General features: G+C 41.8%; 8 protein-coding genes across 8 annotated transcripts; 3 read left to right on the top strand and 5 right to left on the bottom strand.

Moving 5' to 3' along the window:
• Window positions 1-360: 360 nt before the first annotated feature.
• Window positions 361-3917, bottom strand: VCUG_01908 (uncharacterized protein; the record flags this gene model as incomplete). Its single annotated transcript, XM_008076733.1, has 1 exon — window positions 361-3917. One exon carries the CDS (start codon window positions 3915-3917, stop codon window positions 438-440), a length of 3480 nt encoding a protein of 1159 aa, XP_008074924.1. The 3' UTR covers window positions 361-437.
• A 1781-nt stretch (window positions 3918-5698) lies between these two features.
• On the top strand, window positions 5699-6429 carry VCUG_01909 (uncharacterized protein). Its single transcript, XM_008076734.1, has one exon. The coding sequence runs from the start codon at window positions 5710-5712 to the stop codon at window positions 6259-6261; it is 552 nt and encodes a 183-aa protein (XP_008074925.1). The 5' UTR covers window positions 5699-5709; the 3' UTR covers window positions 6262-6429.
• Window positions 6430-7768: 1339 nt separating this feature from the next.
• Window positions 7769-8669, top strand: VCUG_01910 (uncharacterized protein; the record flags this gene model as incomplete). Its single annotated transcript, XM_008076735.1, has 1 exon — window positions 7769-8669. The coding sequence occupies one exon, from the start codon at window positions 7769-7771 to the stop codon at window positions 8588-8590; it is 822 nt and encodes a 273-aa protein (XP_008074926.1). The 3' UTR covers window positions 8591-8669.
• Window positions 8670-8673: 4 nt separating this feature from the next.
• VCUG_01911 (uncharacterized protein) lies at window positions 8674-9135 on the top strand (the record flags this gene model as incomplete). The annotated part of the gene is made up of 1 exon (XM_008076736.1): window positions 8674-9135. One exon carries the CDS (start codon window positions 8674-8676, stop codon window positions 9133-9135), a length of 462 nt encoding a protein of 153 aa, XP_008074927.1.
• Window positions 9136-9750: 615 nt separating this feature from the next.
• Window positions 9751-10155, bottom strand: VCUG_01912 (uncharacterized protein; the record flags this gene model as incomplete). The annotated part of the gene is made up of 1 exon (XM_008076737.1): window positions 9751-10155. The coding sequence occupies one exon, from the start codon at window positions 10153-10155 to the stop codon at window positions 9751-9753; it is 405 nt and encodes a 134-aa protein (XP_008074928.1).
• Window positions 10156-10294: 139 nt separating this feature from the next.
• Window positions 10295-13657, bottom strand: VCUG_01913 (uncharacterized protein; the record flags this gene model as incomplete). The annotated part of the gene is made up of 1 exon (XM_008076738.1): window positions 10295-13657. A coding segment is annotated over one exon (2933 nt), but the record flags the coding sequence as incomplete, so codon positions are not given.
• Window positions 13658-14174: 517 nt separating this feature from the next.
• VCUG_01914 (uncharacterized protein) lies at window positions 14175-15220 on the bottom strand (the record flags this gene model as incomplete). The annotated part of the gene is made up of 1 exon (XM_008076739.1): window positions 14175-15220. The coding sequence occupies one exon, from the start codon at window positions 15218-15220 to the stop codon at window positions 14186-14188; it is 1035 nt and encodes a 344-aa protein (XP_008074930.1). The 3' UTR covers window positions 14175-14185.
• Window positions 15221-15762: 542 nt separating this feature from the next.
• Window positions 15763-18996, bottom strand: VCUG_01915 (uncharacterized protein). Its single transcript, XM_008076740.1, has one exon. It carries the CDS (start codon window positions 18701-18703, stop codon window positions 15893-15895), a length of 2811 nt encoding a protein of 936 aa, XP_008074931.1. The 5' UTR covers window positions 18704-18996; the 3' UTR covers window positions 15763-15892.
• Between the last annotated feature and the right edge of the window lie 818 nt (window positions 18997-19814).

The raw sequence follows: 19814 nt of genomic DNA on the forward strand, positions 1-19814 counted from the left end.
ACGGTCTAAGGGTGTATGTTGCTGACAATGGAGACCAAGGAAAGCATGAGAATGGTAAAGTATACACAAGAAATGTTGTATACAATGAGCCATTAGAATGAAAGTGATTTATTGATTTGTAACTATACAACAGTTGGTAGAAAGGAATGACCTAATGTTGCAGTTGTATTCAAAAGCGCTATTTTGGTATACTATCCATTCATGCACCCGTTTTTAAAAAACAAGCAATGCAGCTAGTAAACTAATAAATAACAATTAACACACAATCAAAGCGCAATACGCATTTTTATTCGTACAATAACCAAAGCGTAATGCCATGTTCTTATTCAATGTCTTAATTGAGCATGATAAACTGCTTTATTCAACACTACTTCAATCCATAATTACCTCCTTATTTACTTCCCATCCATCATAAACCCTCTCATCAAACACTCTGCTCAAAGCGTAAACTCTCCGCCATCAATCACTAACCTATGTATCTCCTCCTTCATCCCTGCTGTAATACGCATTTTCTCTTCAATACTATTAGCAGTGACCAATCTATAAACAACCACATCCTCTGTATTTCCTAATCTATACGCCCTATCCATGGCCTGCTGATCTACCGTAGGGTTCCAATCTGAATCATAAAATATAACAGTGTTAGCCTTTGTAAGGTTTATACCGAGTCCTCCAGCACGTGTTGATAGTAGGAACAAGAAAATATCTTCTGTTTGAAACGTATTAACAATTTTCTTTCTTTCGCTTACCTTTACACCTCCATCCAAACGTACATAACTAAAATTGTTCATTTTTACATACTGCTCAAACAAATCAATCATTTTGGTCATTTGGAAATAAATCAGTACTCTCCTGCCCTCCATCTTTTTCAGCATTGAATCCAGTACCACTAGTTTGCCAGACTCCTTTACCAAATCTATTTCCGGTATTGCAACGTAATTGTTGTGATACACGTTGCAAAACGCTTTTTCTACTAAATTACCGATTATCCCTTTAAAATACAATTGCTGAGTGAACGCCAATATATTCTGTTTAAGGAACATATACTTTTCATAGTATATGTCCTCAAAGACCGTACTCATGATGTCACCATCATTTGCATATCTCCCCCTACCAGCACTTCGTCTTATATTTATGATCTGTCTACATCCATCCCCATCATCCATCGTATTGATTGTTTCCTGGTCGTTAATCGTCTTAACACGCTTACACTTCTCATTCATTGTAGCGATAGTGCTCAGATTTTCATTTTCATCTTTCACATTGCTCGAACTTCCTTTCTCTCCATCTTTATCCATGCCATTTTTATTACCATAGTACCTACTATCATCCATTAACGAACATGTAGGTATTCGTATTCTCTTACCATCATCTTCTTCATTTGTATCTTTAGCATCTTTTTTTTCACCAATATCCTTACTCTTAACATCATTCCTACCAATACCTCTATCTACAGCTCTTCCTGTACTCTTACCCGCACTACAACTTGTACCTTTTTCCCTATCTCTACTACATTCCTTCTCATAATACCGGTGCTCATCTACAATCTCACCTGTAGCACCCATTATATAGTAAAACTCATCATTTTTTTTGTTACATTTAAACCTCTTATTACTGGTACCATTAATTCTCTCTATCATACTCCTATTGTCATGTAAAGATGAACGCGTCTTAAATTCTTCTAAAAAGTTCAAACGCACATCACTCCTCGTGTACTCTCGTGTCATATATGTTGAATTAGATTCTCTTATATTATATGCACAGCTATCGCTATAATCGGGGATATGTGCCCGCTTTAGTATGCCTCTATTATTTTCTTGTCTTATCTTTCTTTTAACCGCTATACTACCGGTAATATGTGTATTAGTTGTAAAAACCGTATTTGGAGTGCTAGTAGGAATAGAATTTGTACTGTTGTTCACATCAGCGTGGCAAGGTATATTTGTATCGCTATCCGCAATAGTACGATAATTCGTACTATTATGTACCGTATCTCCATTATTACCTCCCACACCCGTACTTTTAACACTCATATTCTCAACATAACTATCGTAAGCACTACCTGTCACTACTCCATTCTTCTTGCACCCCACAAATTGATAATTCATACCCACGGGATGTGAATGCACGCTGCGATTCTTACTTTGAGTGATTGTATCGATATTAGGGTACGTATCAACACTAGTACTATTATTGGTATCAGGACAAGTATTAACATTAGCACTATGATTAGTGTTAGGATATGTGTCATCTTTGCTATGCATACCTCTAATATCTCTATACATAGCATTAACGGTTCGTATCTCGTCCAACATCTCTCCCAAACATCTTCTATACATGCTTTTGCTTCTCCTATTCAAATGTAGCACCTGCTGATCCCTGGCACAGTACAACCCAGTTCCGTTCTCTCTATGCATAAACAGCTCGGGATGATTTACTATCTTTCTAAGCTGCATCATCATATTCTCACTCTCATTTTCCTTATTGACACGTTCGTACAGTGCGTGCTGTAAAGGTGTCATTGTGCATATCACGTCTTTCTCCGTTTTAGTGCCCAACTCGTTCTTAACATCCTTTTTTTCTCGTCGTAACATGAACGGCTTTAATATGCTGTGCAACCGTTCCAAGCCCTCTTTCTTCACGCTTTTCTCATTCGAGAACCAGGAAAGGAACAGCGTATGACTATCAAACAAACCGGGCATGATAAAGTGCAACAACGACCACAGCTCTTGCATCGAGTTTTGAATGGGTGTACCGGTGAGCAGCAATCTGTTGTTGCATCGTAACTCGTTTATGTTCTTCCATCTTCTGCTCTTGTTGCTCTTTATGGCTTGTGCCTCATCACACACCAAGTAATCATACTTAATACGCTTTAACTTCCTGTCTGAAATTAATTGATACGACGTAAGTACAATTACTGGGTGTGGAATGCGTCTTACCGATACGTTGCGGTCAGAGCCGATGTAAAGGTTTACCTTGAAGTCAGGGTTGAATCGCTTTATCTCAGTTTCCCAGTTGTGCAGTGTGCTTGCCGGCGTTACAATTAAGAACAGCCGTTTGTTATGGTGCTCTGCAAGGTACGTAAGGAATGCGAGCGTTTGCACGGTTTTACCCAGTCCCATGTCATCTGCAAGTATGCCATTTATCCCCTGATTGTATAAATTTATAAGCCAACACACTCCTTTTGCCTGGTACTCCTTCAAATTTGCTTTAAAGTGCCTTAACGTAGGCACACTCTGTGTTCTAGTCGTGTTTTTTATGTTTGTTATGCCATCATCGTTTGCTCTTGTGCTCTTATCTTCCTGTTTAAACTTCTCTAGCTGTTCACCCACCTCTTTCATCATTCCCTCATCATCCGTACATTCAACCTTGGCCCTCCTCAACCTTTCATGCTCGCCCCTAAGCACAAAGTGGGCATAAAGCTCCGTCTGATTTATCAAATAATTCAATTTCCTTTGCTCCCTCTCTTCTTCCCTTCTATCTTCTTTCTTCTTTTCCCTTTCTCCCCTCTTCTTCATCTTCTTACCGCGTGTCAATGTGTTAAATCCTTTGCCTGATCTTCTTCCCTTCAAACACGGATTGGTCTTTCCAGTCCTCATCAGTGCTCTTCTCAGCTCTCTCGCACAAACACTTGCCATCTTCTTCAAACTTGATATCTTTGCACTTCTATATGCACGGTATGCGCTCACTGCTCTCATATTAATACGTACCTTTCTCTTCACTATCTTGCGCTCGCACTCTAAAAACTGGTTCAAAAAGTACTCCTGCAAAATGCGTTCTGGTACGTTATGCGCACGTGATAATGCACTTAATACATTTTCTGACGCTTTTGGTTGCGGTATTTTGGTGTACTGGTCAGCTAGCATTGATTGCGTGCGTCTTCGTAAAGTGTATATGTTTGGATTGGTTAATGTCATTTTTTTGTTTTTTGGTGGGGATGATTTTACACCTTTTTTTATATGTCGCATTATTTTATCATGCAAACAAAGTTTTAAAAGTGGGAAGGGTCTTTTTACGGTATGGAATGGTTGATCTGGAACTGTGATCAATGGTGGTGATCACGAGTTGGTGTTCATGATACTAATCGCGAGTTACTGCTTATTGCGGTTATCACGGGCTACTACTTGTTGTGGTGATCACAGTACCAATCTACAAGATTGTTCATGATGATTGACCTGTTCGGAGCGTATCAAACAGTTACAATCAACAGAAATATGAGAAAGCTTGTTATGTTCGTCCTTTGCATAAAAAATCGATACTATTATATAGTTTAGTGCATAAATAGAGTATCTTATCTATTTATGCAACGCATCCTAACTAGTACTTAATTCACATTACCTATGCAATATAATACGCTTTCATTCATCATTTTATATTATACCCCTATACTATCAATTTATGCTTATTTATTCCTTTTTGATCCAATTTAAAGTATCAAAGCGTTCTATCATTATGCAGAATAAGGTGATAAAAAATATCGATTCAAGATGTGTAGTTATATTACACCCATTTATTTGCCACTAACCAGTGAATAATATATTACATACTGCATAAGCGTGCAGTTTTACATTACACAACCTAACAAATATGCATAGACATAATTTTATGCATTTGAATAATTGAACTGCTTTGTTTGTCCCGTTAATGCGCATAATTTGATAAAAGGGTGAACAGATAAACATCCTTGCAAAATATGTAAGCACAAGAATATTTTAGTAAGAAACATGTTACGGACTCATTACTACACTAACAGCATTCAACATCCCCTTACCACTCACCTCCTCTTATCCACCCGCTTTAAAACAAACTTTTTTTCACCTCCTCTTCATCTTTCCATCATATTTCACTTATTAACATCCTGTAATACGCGCTGCGCACAAACCATTAATTATCTCTTTCCCAGCACAATTAGACGTAATCCTATATTTTACAACACATGCTTTTTTAGTGAGCATATTAATTAATTAAAGTAGATAAGTTTGCTTACAAATTCTGATACTGCCATAGCCTGGCATGAATAACCACCCAGTACAACAAAAAATACAGGAATTTCGTATAAAACACGGCTGTGCACAAAGATCAGCGGAATGATTGTAAAGCAGATATAGCAACCAATACGTATTTGAAAGTGGAAAAGTACGGTGTGAATGAGGAGTTCGCCAAATAACAAAACAGCACCTAAAAAGGGTTGCTCATAGTTAAGTAAATTTACACTTCATCCACGTTCAATTAGTGTACTTGGTAATGATAGCAAATATTGTGCATGTTATTGATGATCAAATTTATTTAACGTACTAACCACGATATTGTAAATTACCAGTACGGTATAAGACCTGTTAAAGTTTACACTACCAGTACATTGCTTAGGCCGTCGTAGGAATTAACGGTAGCGATGAGAAAGAGAAACACTGTTGGGCGTAATGAATTGAACTGTTTTTGGATATTGGTCCAATTTATTAGAGATGCTATTTTGATCATGGGAGCATCAAACTATTTTGATGCCATGGTAGTAACGCAACGGTTATAGCACCAATTACATCATTTTAGTTCTTTTTAAGCGGTTGCCACTCTCCCAGCTATTTCTACTAATTACTACGATTAACTACGCGATTTTCACAGCCCATGCTTTACCCCCTTCATTGTCCTTTATTCACCACACCCCTCCCATGCTTTACCCCCTTCATTAGTCCTTTATTCACCGCACCCCCCATGCTAATATCCCTTTCATCCGTGGAAACCGACACTCTAAAAATACACAACGAGGCATTCAACCTACGCCAGTTCAACTTTCTCCAGCGTATCAAAATCAAGGACTACATGCGCACCATATTCCTCAAAATAGCACAGAATGTACAAACTCATGATCTGCAGGAGATCACACAGGAACTGAACGGCAAAATGTACAAATTCTACGTAAAAGTATACACTGGCATAGTGTACATCGCATGCATACAGGATTACTATCCGCTAGATCTTATCGATACCGTGCTTGACAAATGTGCGCACGTGCATGCCGAGGGCGACGGCGACATGAACGGCCTGTTGGAAGAGTACAAGGATTATAAAATGCACGATACGACGGAGAAAATAGCAAAAGAGCTGGAGGATACCAAAGTTATACTCACGAGGACGTTGGAGAGCGTGGTGCTTAGAGGTGAGAAGCTGGGAGAGCTTACGGACTCGGCCAAAAAGCTTGAGCTTAAGTCCAAGAAGTTGTTTGAGAAGGCAAAGGCACAGAATAAGTGTTGTAGTTTTTTTTAGTTGTTGTTATAGAGCAGCACTGATAAATGCAGTGATTTATTAAAGAGCTTGGTTGATTTATTATTCGGAGCTGTGGTAGGGAACAGTGCATCGGTATTAGGGGCATGGACTGTGGTAGGGAACAGTGCATCGGTACTAGGGGCATGGACTGTGGTAGGGAACAGTGCATCGGTATTAGGGGCATGGACTGTGGTAGGGAACAGTGCATCGGTACTAGGGGCATGGACTGTGGTAGGGAACAGTGCATTAATATTGTACGGGGGTGGCAACCACGGTGAAAAGCATGGTAATGATTCGTGCGGTACAAACCATGGTAATACGACAAAAATTACGTAATTGTGCGCAGTAATGCACAGAATAAGCGTTTGATAGTACCGCACGAAATGTTACGTGGATAAAGTAATGTAATAGTACGGCATACTCTGTTCTGATGTATACGATGAGACACGATCTTTTCTAAAACAATAAATCGCAGCTATCGCTCCATATCACACCGTTTCTTGTGCAACTTTCTACGCCATTTCAAGCGCATTTTACTACAATTTGTCCACAGAGTGCGAGAAAGATCATTCTTGAACAGTTTTTATACCCGAATTGTAGTTGATATTAGCGCTTTCGAGTCAACCGGTTTGTTGCGAGATGCATCATATGCCACATCTTACGATACGTTTATCACTTGTCCTCTCAAATTAATGCTTGTTCCTCCGTTATACGAGCTATATCGCTAAATTCTAACATAGAGGCACATTTGGTGTGGTCGCTCTAGGTCAGCAAAGGGGCGCTCCGGTAGATGAGATTCGTGTGATGTCTCGGGAACGGGATCCTTAAACATTACAATGATGTGGTGTTCCACACGAATGTAGCAGTACGCAGTAAAATTTTTGAACATCCTATGCCGAGAAGAGAATAATAAATAGCGCTTTGCAAGCAAGGTAAATGCTCCATATTAGTATGTAAGACATGTGTTAAGTACAATTTATCGAGTAAATTGTGTACTATAACTATCCTGGTGCTCATAATATTATACTATTTTTACGCTATAAAATTACCCAGAAATACCAATTATACAATAATACACTTCCTTAAAAGGACGTGCTACGTATTTCATCAGAAAATGTGTTTTTACAGATTTTCTTGTTCTCATGTAATACGGTTTACTTCATAAATACAAATTGGATAGATGTCACGGCACGATGAATAAATATTGTGTGTTTGAAACAGCTATTCTTGTTTTACAGATGAAGAGGGAGCAGAACATGTTGATTAATTTAACTAGCATAGGAAGAAAAGCGCTAGTAAATTTTTATCACTGGTGTTATCAATCGCTTCATACAAAGCAAGACAGTGTGTGCACACTCATCTAAACGAGGCATCAAATCATGTTTTATATAAATAATTGTGTTATAGATTAATCATCGCGATCTAAACGTGTGGTCAATACGTTTGAATGGCCGTTTAAAAATCAAATACGAGCTATCACTAAAAAAATTTACAAAAAATAATTGATATGAAATTCGTATTAAAACGTATAAATAAAAGAGAAATTCCTATGGGTATGCATTTTTTAGCGTGCTTTTTTTTCTTTTTTGGTCTTCATTCTACATATGGTAGCAGTCACCATGGGCAGAGACAACCAAATGGTGGGAGGGTATTCAGAAGTTCAAATGGATCAGATAGAATCACTCAGCATCGTGTATTGGTGAAAAAAAATTATGTTCTCAAGGCATTTGTGGTAGTTTGTGTACGGTTTAATGAATTGGTACGGGACAGTGAAAAATATTGGAGCGCAGAGAATTTCAGAATATTGTGCGAGAAATTGCAGCATCAGCTGAAACATAGATGCACAGAAGATGTGTTGAAGAAGATTGAAGCATTTCATGAAGAAGCTCAAAGGCTGAAATATAGTATGGAACAAATGCGGGTAAGCATCGGTTCGAACGCAATGTATTGGACCCAAAATGAAATATTGCAAGTATTGAATGGTATGCTCTTCATTAACGAGGGTCATTCAATTTTATCTACAACTGTTGACTCCTCACTCGATTTCTCTGGCGACACGACGCATCTTGGTGATCATTATTTCAAGTTTATGGATGAATATGCAGCATTAGCAAGGATGTTAAATCAGTCCAGAGAATATCTGGTCAAAATATTACCTATAGAAGAATTGTTGTGGAAAACCATCGAATCAGCGAAAATATCTGAGAATCTGTTCTATGAAACGAGCTATGCCATAAAGCATGCATTTGAAAAAAACATGCAACAATTTACCACAAACAAATATACGGACAAGCAACGAAGGACAGCTAAGAACACAACAACAGAATAATTGCATTCAAAAGATCAAACATGGACATAATTTTGCTGGGAGGAACGGTTTGACTTGATCAAATGCTCACGAGCTGAAGGGAGATGACAATTCGACTACTAATTGGTGCTATGATTCGAACTTGGCAGGTTGTTACGGGCAGAGGAGAGAGCCGTCTGTGTCACAAAAGACTGATCCAGATAGACCATCTTCTTCCCATGTTCCATTCAATTTGTCTGTTACTGAGCCTCAATCCCCATCCTTTGACCGTTATTCCGCATATTGTCATAGAAACGGTCAGCCATCCTGTTCTTCCTCTCATGTACCCACAGATTATCACCATTCCCAATCCTCTGTTTCAGCTCGAAAATCGCCTCCACCACGTCCTCCGCCTCCTTCTAAGTTTCACGCTACCCATCACCATTCCCAATCCTCATTTCCTGCCCAAAAACCGCTCCCTCCGCTTCCTCATACAGAGACCAGCTACCATTCTCAATCCTCTTTTCCCACCCAAAAACCACACAATCCACTCTTTAATAATAGCTCTTAGCTCCATCTTTGCTTGATTTCAATAAAGAGCTACTCAAATAATATTATTAAACCAGGAATACACCATAAGCTCATTTATTAAAAATATTTATGTTGCGAAGCCGATAACATTAAAGTGAACAACAATAATTGCTTGGTACTCCTCACCGTTTGCACAAGCAATCATCAACTATCTCAACCGGTGAACATGCTTATTTGTGCTCTTCATGATACTTTGTACGATTTGGCAATCAAACGCTGTGGTGCTTACCATAAAAAAGATGTTACTACGTATCAAATGCAATAAACGTAAATTAGCGGCAAAAATAGCTTTGGTGAACAAGTGTTGCTTGACTGATCAACATTTTATGCCGCTGCGATCCCTCCGTTTATAAAGCGAAATCGTACAGTACCTTTGAGATTGTCCCTTGTATTAAATGGCTTATTACGATGTTGTGATTCAATCGGTCCTCCATACCGAGAAATAGCATTATGTTTATCCTAACTTCTTCAGGCAGTGTAACGGCATCCTCTTGAACGTATATTATCCCTATTATCGTACGTTTATTTAGTTAGAGTACATTTCTATTCCGAAGAGAGCTTAGTATCTTTTTGTTTGCTCTTATTTTTATCATTTATTACTTTCTTAGAAACTATAAAATGGTGCCTGAGTGCGGTAGCACGCAAACTGTTACATGGTATTGATTAGAGAACGCATAAATGAGTGCATCAAAAATATAAAAACGATTAAACATGCATAAATAAAGGGGTGTTGTAATACGAAAAGATAAAAGAACGTACTTGACTGGCAAAACGTACATGAACAGGACATGCACGTTACGCCAGGAATGGTTATATACAGGAGTTAGAGAGCGACAAAAAAATGACCAAAAGAACGGCATTGATATGCACAAATGATGTGGATGGGAGGTAATGGTAACATGGTGTGGATAATTATGATGAAATGGTAATGATGGAGTGTAAAAGGTTCTTTTACTCGGGATGAAATATGAGTAGAACGTATGAAGAACATTTTCTGGCAAGGTGTGGCGCAACATCGGTGTACACACACATTTTTATACCCCGGATTAGTGCGGAGAATAATCAAGAAAAATAGCGTAAAAGCGCCCTGTGAGCGTTTATTACACATCAATGCTTCTATGGCATTGGTGAAGAAAGAAGTAGCATACAAATCAACCATGTTTGTTTTAAATACTCATGCTGTGTATTACCACAAAAAAGAAAGCAATCATTAACGGATTTATTGCTCTAATTATGGTACAAAAGTAAGGTAATGGCATTTATACGGCATTATATCGTGGTTTGATATATTTTATCGCTACCATTGGTTGATTCTTGCGAGTTGACTGTTCTCCTGAACCGATTACCATTTCAGGCCAAACCATGATATTTACCAAGAATCGGGAATGATTCGTGACACATGCTCTCAAAATCATTTGTTTAAATCGTTCCATGATTTGCCCTTCTTGATCAATCAAATGTCCCTCAACTATACCTCAAGAGCTTTCAAGGCTATTTCATCCAACGGTATCTTAGTATCATTCCAAAATCATATTTCAGCATCGCCTCCTGAGGTTGGTCTACCAAAACACAACACGTGTCCCACCTACTCAAGCGTAAGCTTGTACAACGAGTACTGGTCGTACAACAACAGAGTGGAAGAACCTGTAACAAATCGAAGGTGCTCCTGTCTCATATAGAATACCATATTGGCCGTATTGATGTCCCAAACCACCACCTCCTGCTCACTCACACATGCAAGGTACTCCTTGTAGATCATAAACTTGAGCGGTCGGACGTACCACACAAAGATGATGTTCTGCCGGATTGTTCGTCCATACGAATCGATGAAGAAGCCCATGCTGTCATAGCACACTAGGAAGACATCGTTATCTATCGTGAACACGCTCAGCGCTGTCACATTCTTAAGCCCTTTGAAGTAGAAGGGCACGCATAGATCGAGCGGATCAACGAGTTCCTGCGTCTTGAGGGTATCCGAATCAACCATTTCAAAATCACGGCACGCAATCACCAACTTGGTGTTGAAGAACGCGATATCGAACACGAGGCATCCTACGAACAACTTGCGGTCCATCACAACGGACACGGAGCGGTTCTCGATCGTTACCTTAAACAGCGATACGGAGGTAGTTGAGTTGTTGCTCACGGTAAGTGATGCTATGGTAAGCTTGTTCAGCGTTATACCGTAGAAGAAATCGTCTGCGCTACGCGTTATGAGCTTGGTATGCAACGTGTCCTGGCTGGGCACAAACGGAGCACAGCATATTTTGCTTGATTCCAAGAATACAATTATTTTGTTTGCCACATCGTACACCACCTTGTGCACGCCCTTGTCGTGCAGACTTACGAAGTGTGGACCTATCTTTTTGAACAGCCCCTCCTTCGTACCGAACAGCAGGAACTGCTCATCCGCATGGAATATTCTGCGGTAGTCTCCCCTGTCTATACTGAACGTGTGATCGTTTATTTCCTCTGGTTGCTTATGCCCCAACATTCGTTTGAAGAATGAAACCCTGCGCTGGCCCTGCTCTATAGACGCGGAGCTGCTGCTCGTACTTTCCGTACTCTCATTCGAATTCAACTGTGTTGCGAATCGCAGCTTTCTTTGCGACATATTGTGCTCTTCTGTCACAGAATGCGATTTTTCTTGCCTTCTAGACAGCGACTTCTCATCACTCACTCCTGTGCCACTATTTGCAGCTCCATCCTCAGTTTTACCCGTGGAGTTGACGGTTTTACTATTTTTACTGACTGTAGCATTTAGTTCATCACGACCGCCGCTATTCTCATCACTATGATCGCTACGGTCTTCATCCCTTTCTTTGCGGTCTTCATCCCTTTCTATGCGGTCTTCATCCTCTTCGTTCTTCTCACTTACCGGACTTACACACCGTTTACATCCATTTTTCGTCTCCTCTTCAACTCCCTTTGATCTATTTTCGTTTTTTTTCACTGAAAGTGCATCGGATAATATGCTATTTCTACCCATTCCTTCATTTTTCAATTCTTTGCTACGCTCTCCATCATTTCTCTCTTTTCCATCCGTTTTATCATTTCCTATTCCATCTGTTTTATCACCCGTACTGCCTTGGACCCTATCCGTTTTACTTCCCATTTCTTCCTTACTCCTCTCACCGTCTGCCTTGCCTTGAACCCTATCCATTTTACTTCCTACCCCCTCCTTACTTCCCATTCCTTCCTTATCCGTCCCACTCATCACCTCAGGAGGCGCAGACCCGTCTATGTAGCTATCCTTGTTATCATCAATCGATAAATCACCAATACTAACCGTACCATGCGACGAGCGCTTGTCCTCCTCATTTCCAATACTAAACTTAAGATCGCGTGTCGAACAGCACAGTATCTCATAGTTGGTCTTCTCAAGCAGCGGACAAAGATTCACGCCAGGCTTAAAGTACTTCCTTACCTCCTCCATTGCAGCATGTATCACATCGAAATACATCCTTTTGATCCTTTCATCCTTGAAGAAGATCACAACGATGTCCGTCCCGGCACGCTCAAGCAAAAACAACGGATTCATGCTCTCCAAGTACTCATTATCAAAGGTATAGCCGATGTTTCGCTCCGTCACGATGTACTTGAACAGTGGCAGCGGATCTGTTATGATGTACTTTATCTCTACATTGCCCTGCTTCACCACGTCACAGATCAGAATGACGGTATCGAGCACAATAAATCGGAGCATTTTCGGCTCTCTGATGTGTCTGTACTTGATGATTACGTCCCCTTCCTTCAGAATCTTTCGCTGCTTTTGGAACAAATTGAGCGGAATGCGGTTCTTCACGGACTCAGCGTAGTGCAGGTCAGCGCTGAACCGGAATATCTTGTAGCTCTCGTTTATCGAGCCGTACGTTTGGTCCACATCCTTCGCAATTTCCTTGAGCTTTTGTACCGTTGTATTAATTCCCTCGATAAAGGAAGGGTTCTCCTCGTAGTGCAGCACCGCATTCCACAGAATGGCATACCGTGCCAGCTTCTGACTCGCTCTATAAATAAAGTGCTTCGGTCCCAGCTCAATATTGCGCTTGTTGAAGAATTCCATCAGCTCTTGCTTAAAAAAACGGTTCATATTGCACTCCTTGTCCAGATCAAACTCAACCGTGGGCAGTCTGCTCACGTAGTACCGGTACACCCCAAACCTGTTCAGATACTTGTAGTACACCGAGTGGTACTCCAGGTCCTTGAACATCTGTGCGCTCTCATCGGTCACCACGATAGGTTTACATACATCACCGGTCGATATTCCGTTCATCTCCCTGATGTACTCGTTCCTGCGGCCCAGTTCCCTTATTATCTGCTCGTGCAGTGCTATGATTGCATCCAGGTTGATGAACAATGTTTTGCTGAGCGAGTGCTTCTTCTCTACTGTGAGTGTCTCGGACTGGAAAAGATACCTTTTGAAGTCCTCGCCCCATATTTTAAGGTCCTGCACGTACGATTTCTCTGATTCGAATATTTCGGAAAGCGCCTCCAGTCTCTTCCGAAGTTGTTTCATTTGTTTTGATTGAGGACGAACACGTAATTTATTAGGTGTACGTGTTTAAAACAATGTTACAGCACGTCATGCTGATGATTCGTTGTTTATACGCGTGGTGCTGTGTGATGTGTTGAACAACATTTTGAGCAGTGTTCTCAAATGATGTACCGAGCAATGTTTATTGGTCCGGTGCAGGATATAGCAAATACATCAAGTCAAGGTATAACACACATATCAATAGCAGAGCATTCAAAAAATGATAGGAGATACGAACAAAACTGCAGTTCATACCAGAGGAACCACAGCGCATGACAAATACACGGATGTATGAAGAACCTGCTGCAAGGTACACAATTAAACCAAAGTGGTGCAATTTTATCGCTAAAGAACGTAAAATGAAACTTAATTGTAATTTACACGCTTTATTAAACTACTCACCGCTAAAGAACGTAAAATGGAATTTAATCGTAATTTACACGCTTTATTAAACTACTCACCGCTAAAGAACGTAAAATGGAATTTAATCGTAATTTACACGCTTTATTAAACTACTCACCGCTCGAGAAGTGCTCCCTCCTCATCTTGTCAGCAAGCGCAAACACGGTGAGCACGTCATCCTTCTTGGTCGCCTGCAGCACGCTCATGCACTCATCAAACTCTGATTCCATAATCGCCTTCTTCATCAGAATGATGATAGCGGCGCAGCAGTAGATCACCATCTCGAATCGGTAACTATCGGAGAACAGCTTGTCCCAGAGCACGAGCACCTGGTTGATGTCAAACTCGGAGCACAGCAGAAGCGACACCCATCTCAGATGAAACATCGTCTCACTTATTTTCTTGCGCTCCATCGCATTGTACAGCTCAATATCATACTTCTTCACCAATTCGAGCACACTGTTCATCTTCTTACGTATGCCCAGCGTGCAATCGTAGTCGTACTCCTTGACAAAGTGCTCGCCAACCTCACTCATCAGATTAAAGAAGCAGAAGAATGCGTCCTCCTCCGCGTACTTCACATCATCGATATCCGAGCTCGTTGAGAACACGTAATATATGGGAATAAGCACCATGTGCATGCCTTGCGTGTATCCTACGCTCGAGTTGGTCACCTTGAACGTGAGAAGAATGCGCTTGAGCGCATTTCTGTGCAGTTTATCCGAGCTTGAGTCGAGAAAAGTGCACTTCTGCTGGATATTGCTGTCCTCTATTCCCACCGTGACAGGCAGGATGCACACTCTGTCCACGTCCTTATTGATAGCATCGTCGATTCCCGGATTGTCCATCAAAACGGTGTGTGCTTTCTCGTGGTAGAAGTGGTACAACTTCCTGCGCTCCCTCAGGTGAAACTCCGTCTTGAACTTGTTCTTGGGCAGGTAGCCCAAGAAGAGTTTCCAAAATTTTGGGCGCAGCAGCGAATTTGAATAGCCGTAGTAGCAGTAGTTCCTTAGTTCGTAGTAGTTTCTTGGAACGAAGTTCGTGAGATCGAGCTGCTCCGATATGTGCTTGTATATTTTGTACTCGGTGCGCTCCTCTATGTACTTGTTGCATTCGTGTTCAACATCCATCATCTTGTCTTTCATTTTAAATTATTTTGGTGCGGAAGTCCTTGTGTAGAATAAAAGAGCATTCCTGATTCGTTTTTGTTATGGAATAGCATCTCTGATTCGTTTGTGATCTGTCACGGAATACGGCCGCGTATTGGTGCACATGAGACGAGGTGTTTCAGAGTGATGAGTTGCAGGTGTTTATTACGTTGGTTGTGCTGTGCAAAGCAGGTCCGTAAAATGACGAGGTGCTGTGCAGGGCAGGTCGGTAAAATGACGAGGTTCTGTGCAGGGTAGGTCCCTAAAATGACGAGGTGCTGTGCAGGGTAGGTCCCGTAAAATGACGAGGTGCTGTGCAGGGCAGGTCCGTAAAATGACGAGGTGCTGTGCATAGCTCTATAAAATGGTAGAGCACCGTACATCTCCCGTACTTTTACGTTTTTTAGCTCAAGACCACTAAAACGGTGTACCCTACGCCATGGCAGAACCGGTACCATTAAAGATTCACCAACCACTCCTTCATCCTTGAATACGTTCCCTTAGCAGTCGTAGATCGTTCAATCTTTGGTTCCACGTTTATTTGATCGAGCGTACGAAGTGCGATGAAACATTTGAATTGAACAGCAATTAGCACTTCTAACGAAAATAGCTGTGCCTGTAGCGTACGAAATAACGCAAGCAAAAATAAAACATCATATTTACTGACACTCACCCCCGCATAATAAACACAATCTCGTTATCCTGCAGCTCAACCCGATCAGCATTGTCTAACTCCTTGTAGCACTCCCCATCAAAGAGCACGAGCTTGCCAAGGAACCCGCACCTGATACGCACATCGCCAAACGTTTGTTCATTCTCATAGAAAAACAGGAACGGAAACCCTGTTACCTGGTACTTCGAGTCGGCGTACACGGCATGGCACGCTCTAAAGAACTTTGAGCGTGTACACTCGAACACGAGCAGCCCGCCTGTGGTGCCCATAACATCATCGTCGTTCAGCACGCGTATTATCGGCGTGTTCACCACGCACTCAACAACGTAGTACGCCGTAAGATCGGACACACACCCCGGCTTGTACTTGTGTTTGAATTTGCTCACGGTGATTGACTCATCCACGGAGAGCACGTGAATATGGCGTATCCGGTTGTAATCAAGGCATCCCCTGCCAAAGTACACCAACCTACGCCCATCCTCCGTGTAGAACGGTACTTGGTTGGTTCTCAGGTCATTCACGCTCTCCTTGAAGTATGCGATCGCTACCTTCTGATCCATCAGGTATTCTTTCACGATGTCGGTCACCTGCGCGTAGTTGCACGTCCGCTTGAGGAACAGCGTGAAAGACCTGCTGCGGTTCACAAAATTGATGCACCGCCTGTCTGCAAGGTACCTCAGATGCTCGATCGCTCTCTCCGTGCTCGTGCACACGATGGCAATCGTTCCGTTCCTTGTGCCTGCATGCGTGCGTTTAGCACCAAAATCATCCTCGATGTACACCTCAAGGCTCTCATTCCCCATGTACCGCACGATCGCATCGCTCACCTTCTCATCCTTTCCAATTACGATTATATCAATCAGCCGCAACGCGTTGCTGTAGTCATACTCCACGCTCTCCACATCATCCAGCTTCTTAACGAACACCAGTCGGTGCTCATTCACAAAATCGTACTTTACGTTCGTAAAGAAACTGAAGATGAGCACGTTATCGCTCCACCTCACCTTCGTGCACAGCTCGCCGTCCCTAACCTCGAACACGTAGTGGTACTTCTTCTCCACGTTCATTTCCTTAAAATTTACGCTGTTCATGGTGTAGAGCTGGGTACGCGGGTAATCGCACGTAATGTTGTAGAAGCCTGGCCCGGTGTGCCCCTTGATGTTGTCCTTTGTCAGGATGTTGCAGTTGTACGAGCGCGCCTCGTTCGCCCTTATCTCTGACACAATTTCATCTGTAAGCGGCATCTTCTCCACGCTGTCATCTTTCAGATAGAAAAGGCCGTACGCACTGAACGGGAGTTCAACCTTACGATACGGGTGCTTGCCGCCCCTGTTGTGCTCGAGCACCTCATTCTCGGTCACCTTGGTGACGATATGATCGTTAAACTTCAGCCATACGCGCTGCCCGGCATCATCCTGCGCACACCGCACATAGCAGTAGTAGTGGCCATCACTGCTCACCCCGCTGTGCACAACCACGCCCTTGAGCATCAACCGCTCACCATTGATCTCCAGCTCATCCCGGAACTCGCAGTACCCGTTGTTCTTCACCACCTCGTTAGCATCCCAGTCCATGGAAAAGCGCTTGATCAGTACGAACAGAACGTCAGGCACTTTCCTGATCACCTGTCCCTTCACTGCGTCTACCAGTCCATGCGTATCGCACCGGTACTTATTATCACCGCACAGCTCGTACTCTTCAAAATACGCATCCATCGCCTCCTTTATGTTCTGCCTTACGTCCAGTTGCAGATCATAAAACTTCTCAACGCTCTCCTTCCTACATCCGCACTTCGCGTGGATGTACTGCGTTATTTCGCCGTCAAACAGGCTGTTAAAGCACTTCTCGTCCGTTTCGTATTCGAGCTCGTCGAGCAGTTTCTTTGAGTATTCGTGGAAATCCTGGTGCTGGTCGAGAGGACCGAGCAGAGAAAGGTTCCTGAACATGAGATCGGGGTACACCTCGCTCTTGTAGGTGAGCAGCTTGTAGAACATCTGCTGTAGAGCCTTTAAGTTGTATTTATTTGTTTTCTTTTCCATTTTCCGCTTGTCCTTTCCCGAGCTATTTTCACTTAGTCCGTTGTTACTCAGCCCCTCTTTCATTCCGTTGTTGCTCAGCCCCTCTTTCATTCCGTTGTTGCTCAGCCCCTCTTTCATTCCGTTGTTGCTCAGCCCCTCTTTCATTCCGTTGTTGCTCAGCCCTCCATCCATGCCCAATTCACCTGCCATACCGTCATCGTGCTCAACGGTCGTTCTAATGCTCATTACCCTGTTATAAAATGCATTTATATTGTAAAGCACCTGAACCAACGAATTGATGTAGCAGGTCGCTCCCATATTTCTTATACCCACATACCCCGTGCTCCCCTTGCTGTTATAATCACCTATCAGCCTGATACGCACCTCAATCTCGATATTATCATCGATCTGATGAGCAGACTGAAACATGGCAGATGACTCTGCAGTGTGCATCGATATAGCCGTGTGCGTTGACATGCCAGTCTTCTCGCCCGTCTTGTCCGCAGACACCATATTGTTATTCACGTCCACATCGTTCCTAAAAAGGTACTTCCCGAAGTAATTGTCGAAACGGTTGTACTCGTAGCTCAGCTCAAAACTCTCGCCATTAATGGTAAAGTGTGTGATCGTGTGCGCAGGTATGATTGATGTGCCCCTGTACTCCAGCGACACGTACACACCATCGTAGTTCGCCAGTACTATGCGCCATATCCTGCCGTCCACCTCAAAATCGGGAGATTTGTTTTTGTGCTGTTTTTTTGGTAATGTTGTGTTCCATTTGAAATTCATAGCAGTGCTCAATTTCTGAAATTTAAGGGTTAGACGTGAATTGCGAAGTAAAAACGTTTCAAGAACCGTTTTTGGCCCTTTTGGCCGTGATACGATAAAACGCGAAATGTGTGTGATAGGTCATTCCATGAATCGGTATTTGACAGCTGTTCACGTGCGTGTCTGTCAAGTTGTGCTGAAACGTATTAATGCTGGTTTGCCGTTGCTCTGCCTGCACCTCACGAGGAACGTGTTGCAAAACGGTTGTGTCAGGTTTTGCAACATGCTTGGTGCACGGTCATCATTACCTGCTGATTGGCTGGTGCATCGTAAATCGGTTATACTCCTCGTGTGCTTCATTACAGCCTGACATTTTAATTTATCAACACGCAAACCGGTGATAAACACTGGCCCAGGATTTGTCAATTAAGCGTATGATTTACACTTTTGACGTGTTAGATGGTTTTATAAGGAGAAAAAGGCTTGGTGCTGAAGTGTTTTTGTGAGGAGAAGAAGATCTAAATGATGAACAGGCTCGTATTACAAAATACGTGTTGAGTGGACGGGCTCGTAAGAAGACGTAAAAGTACAAAATTTATGAATAATTTTGTGTAAAAATAAATTATTCTTTTAAATTACAATCCGTTATTTTGATCATTTCATCCGCACCAATAAATCATCTTGAAGACAAATTAAAATTAAAAAGAGTATAATTACAAAATAAGTACGGCTAATAAAAATGGTGTAAAACACTTTAATACGCTGTAAATTAGAATATATTCAATAGATCTAGGAATTGCTGCAGCGCCGTATACACCACTTAGCGTACGTAGTGCGCTATAAAAATTATAGTACCAAGAAGCAATTACGGTATTTAATGTTTGATTATTTGTACGTTCTATACACTCCTGTAGTGAAATGTGCAGTATCAGTGATTAAATACGTGTTTACGAAAAAATGTGCTATGGCTTGTTTACCATGCACTACATCTGATCTAAATAACAAGCAATAAATGAGCAAGGAGAATCGTTCTTCAGGTACTAAAAATAATGTGTTCGCTTAGACATGATTGGTAGATTAACGGGGTGTTTACCATTTTACGGAAGGAATTCATTGCCGTTGATAAGAAAAT

The sequence above is a fragment of the Vavraia culicis genome (genome assembly GCF_000192795.1).
Source record: "Vavraia culicis subsp. floridensis unplaced genomic scaffold supercont1.36, whole genome shotgun sequence".
NCBI lineage: Eukaryota > Fungi > Microsporidia > Pleistophoridae > Vavraia > Vavraia culicis.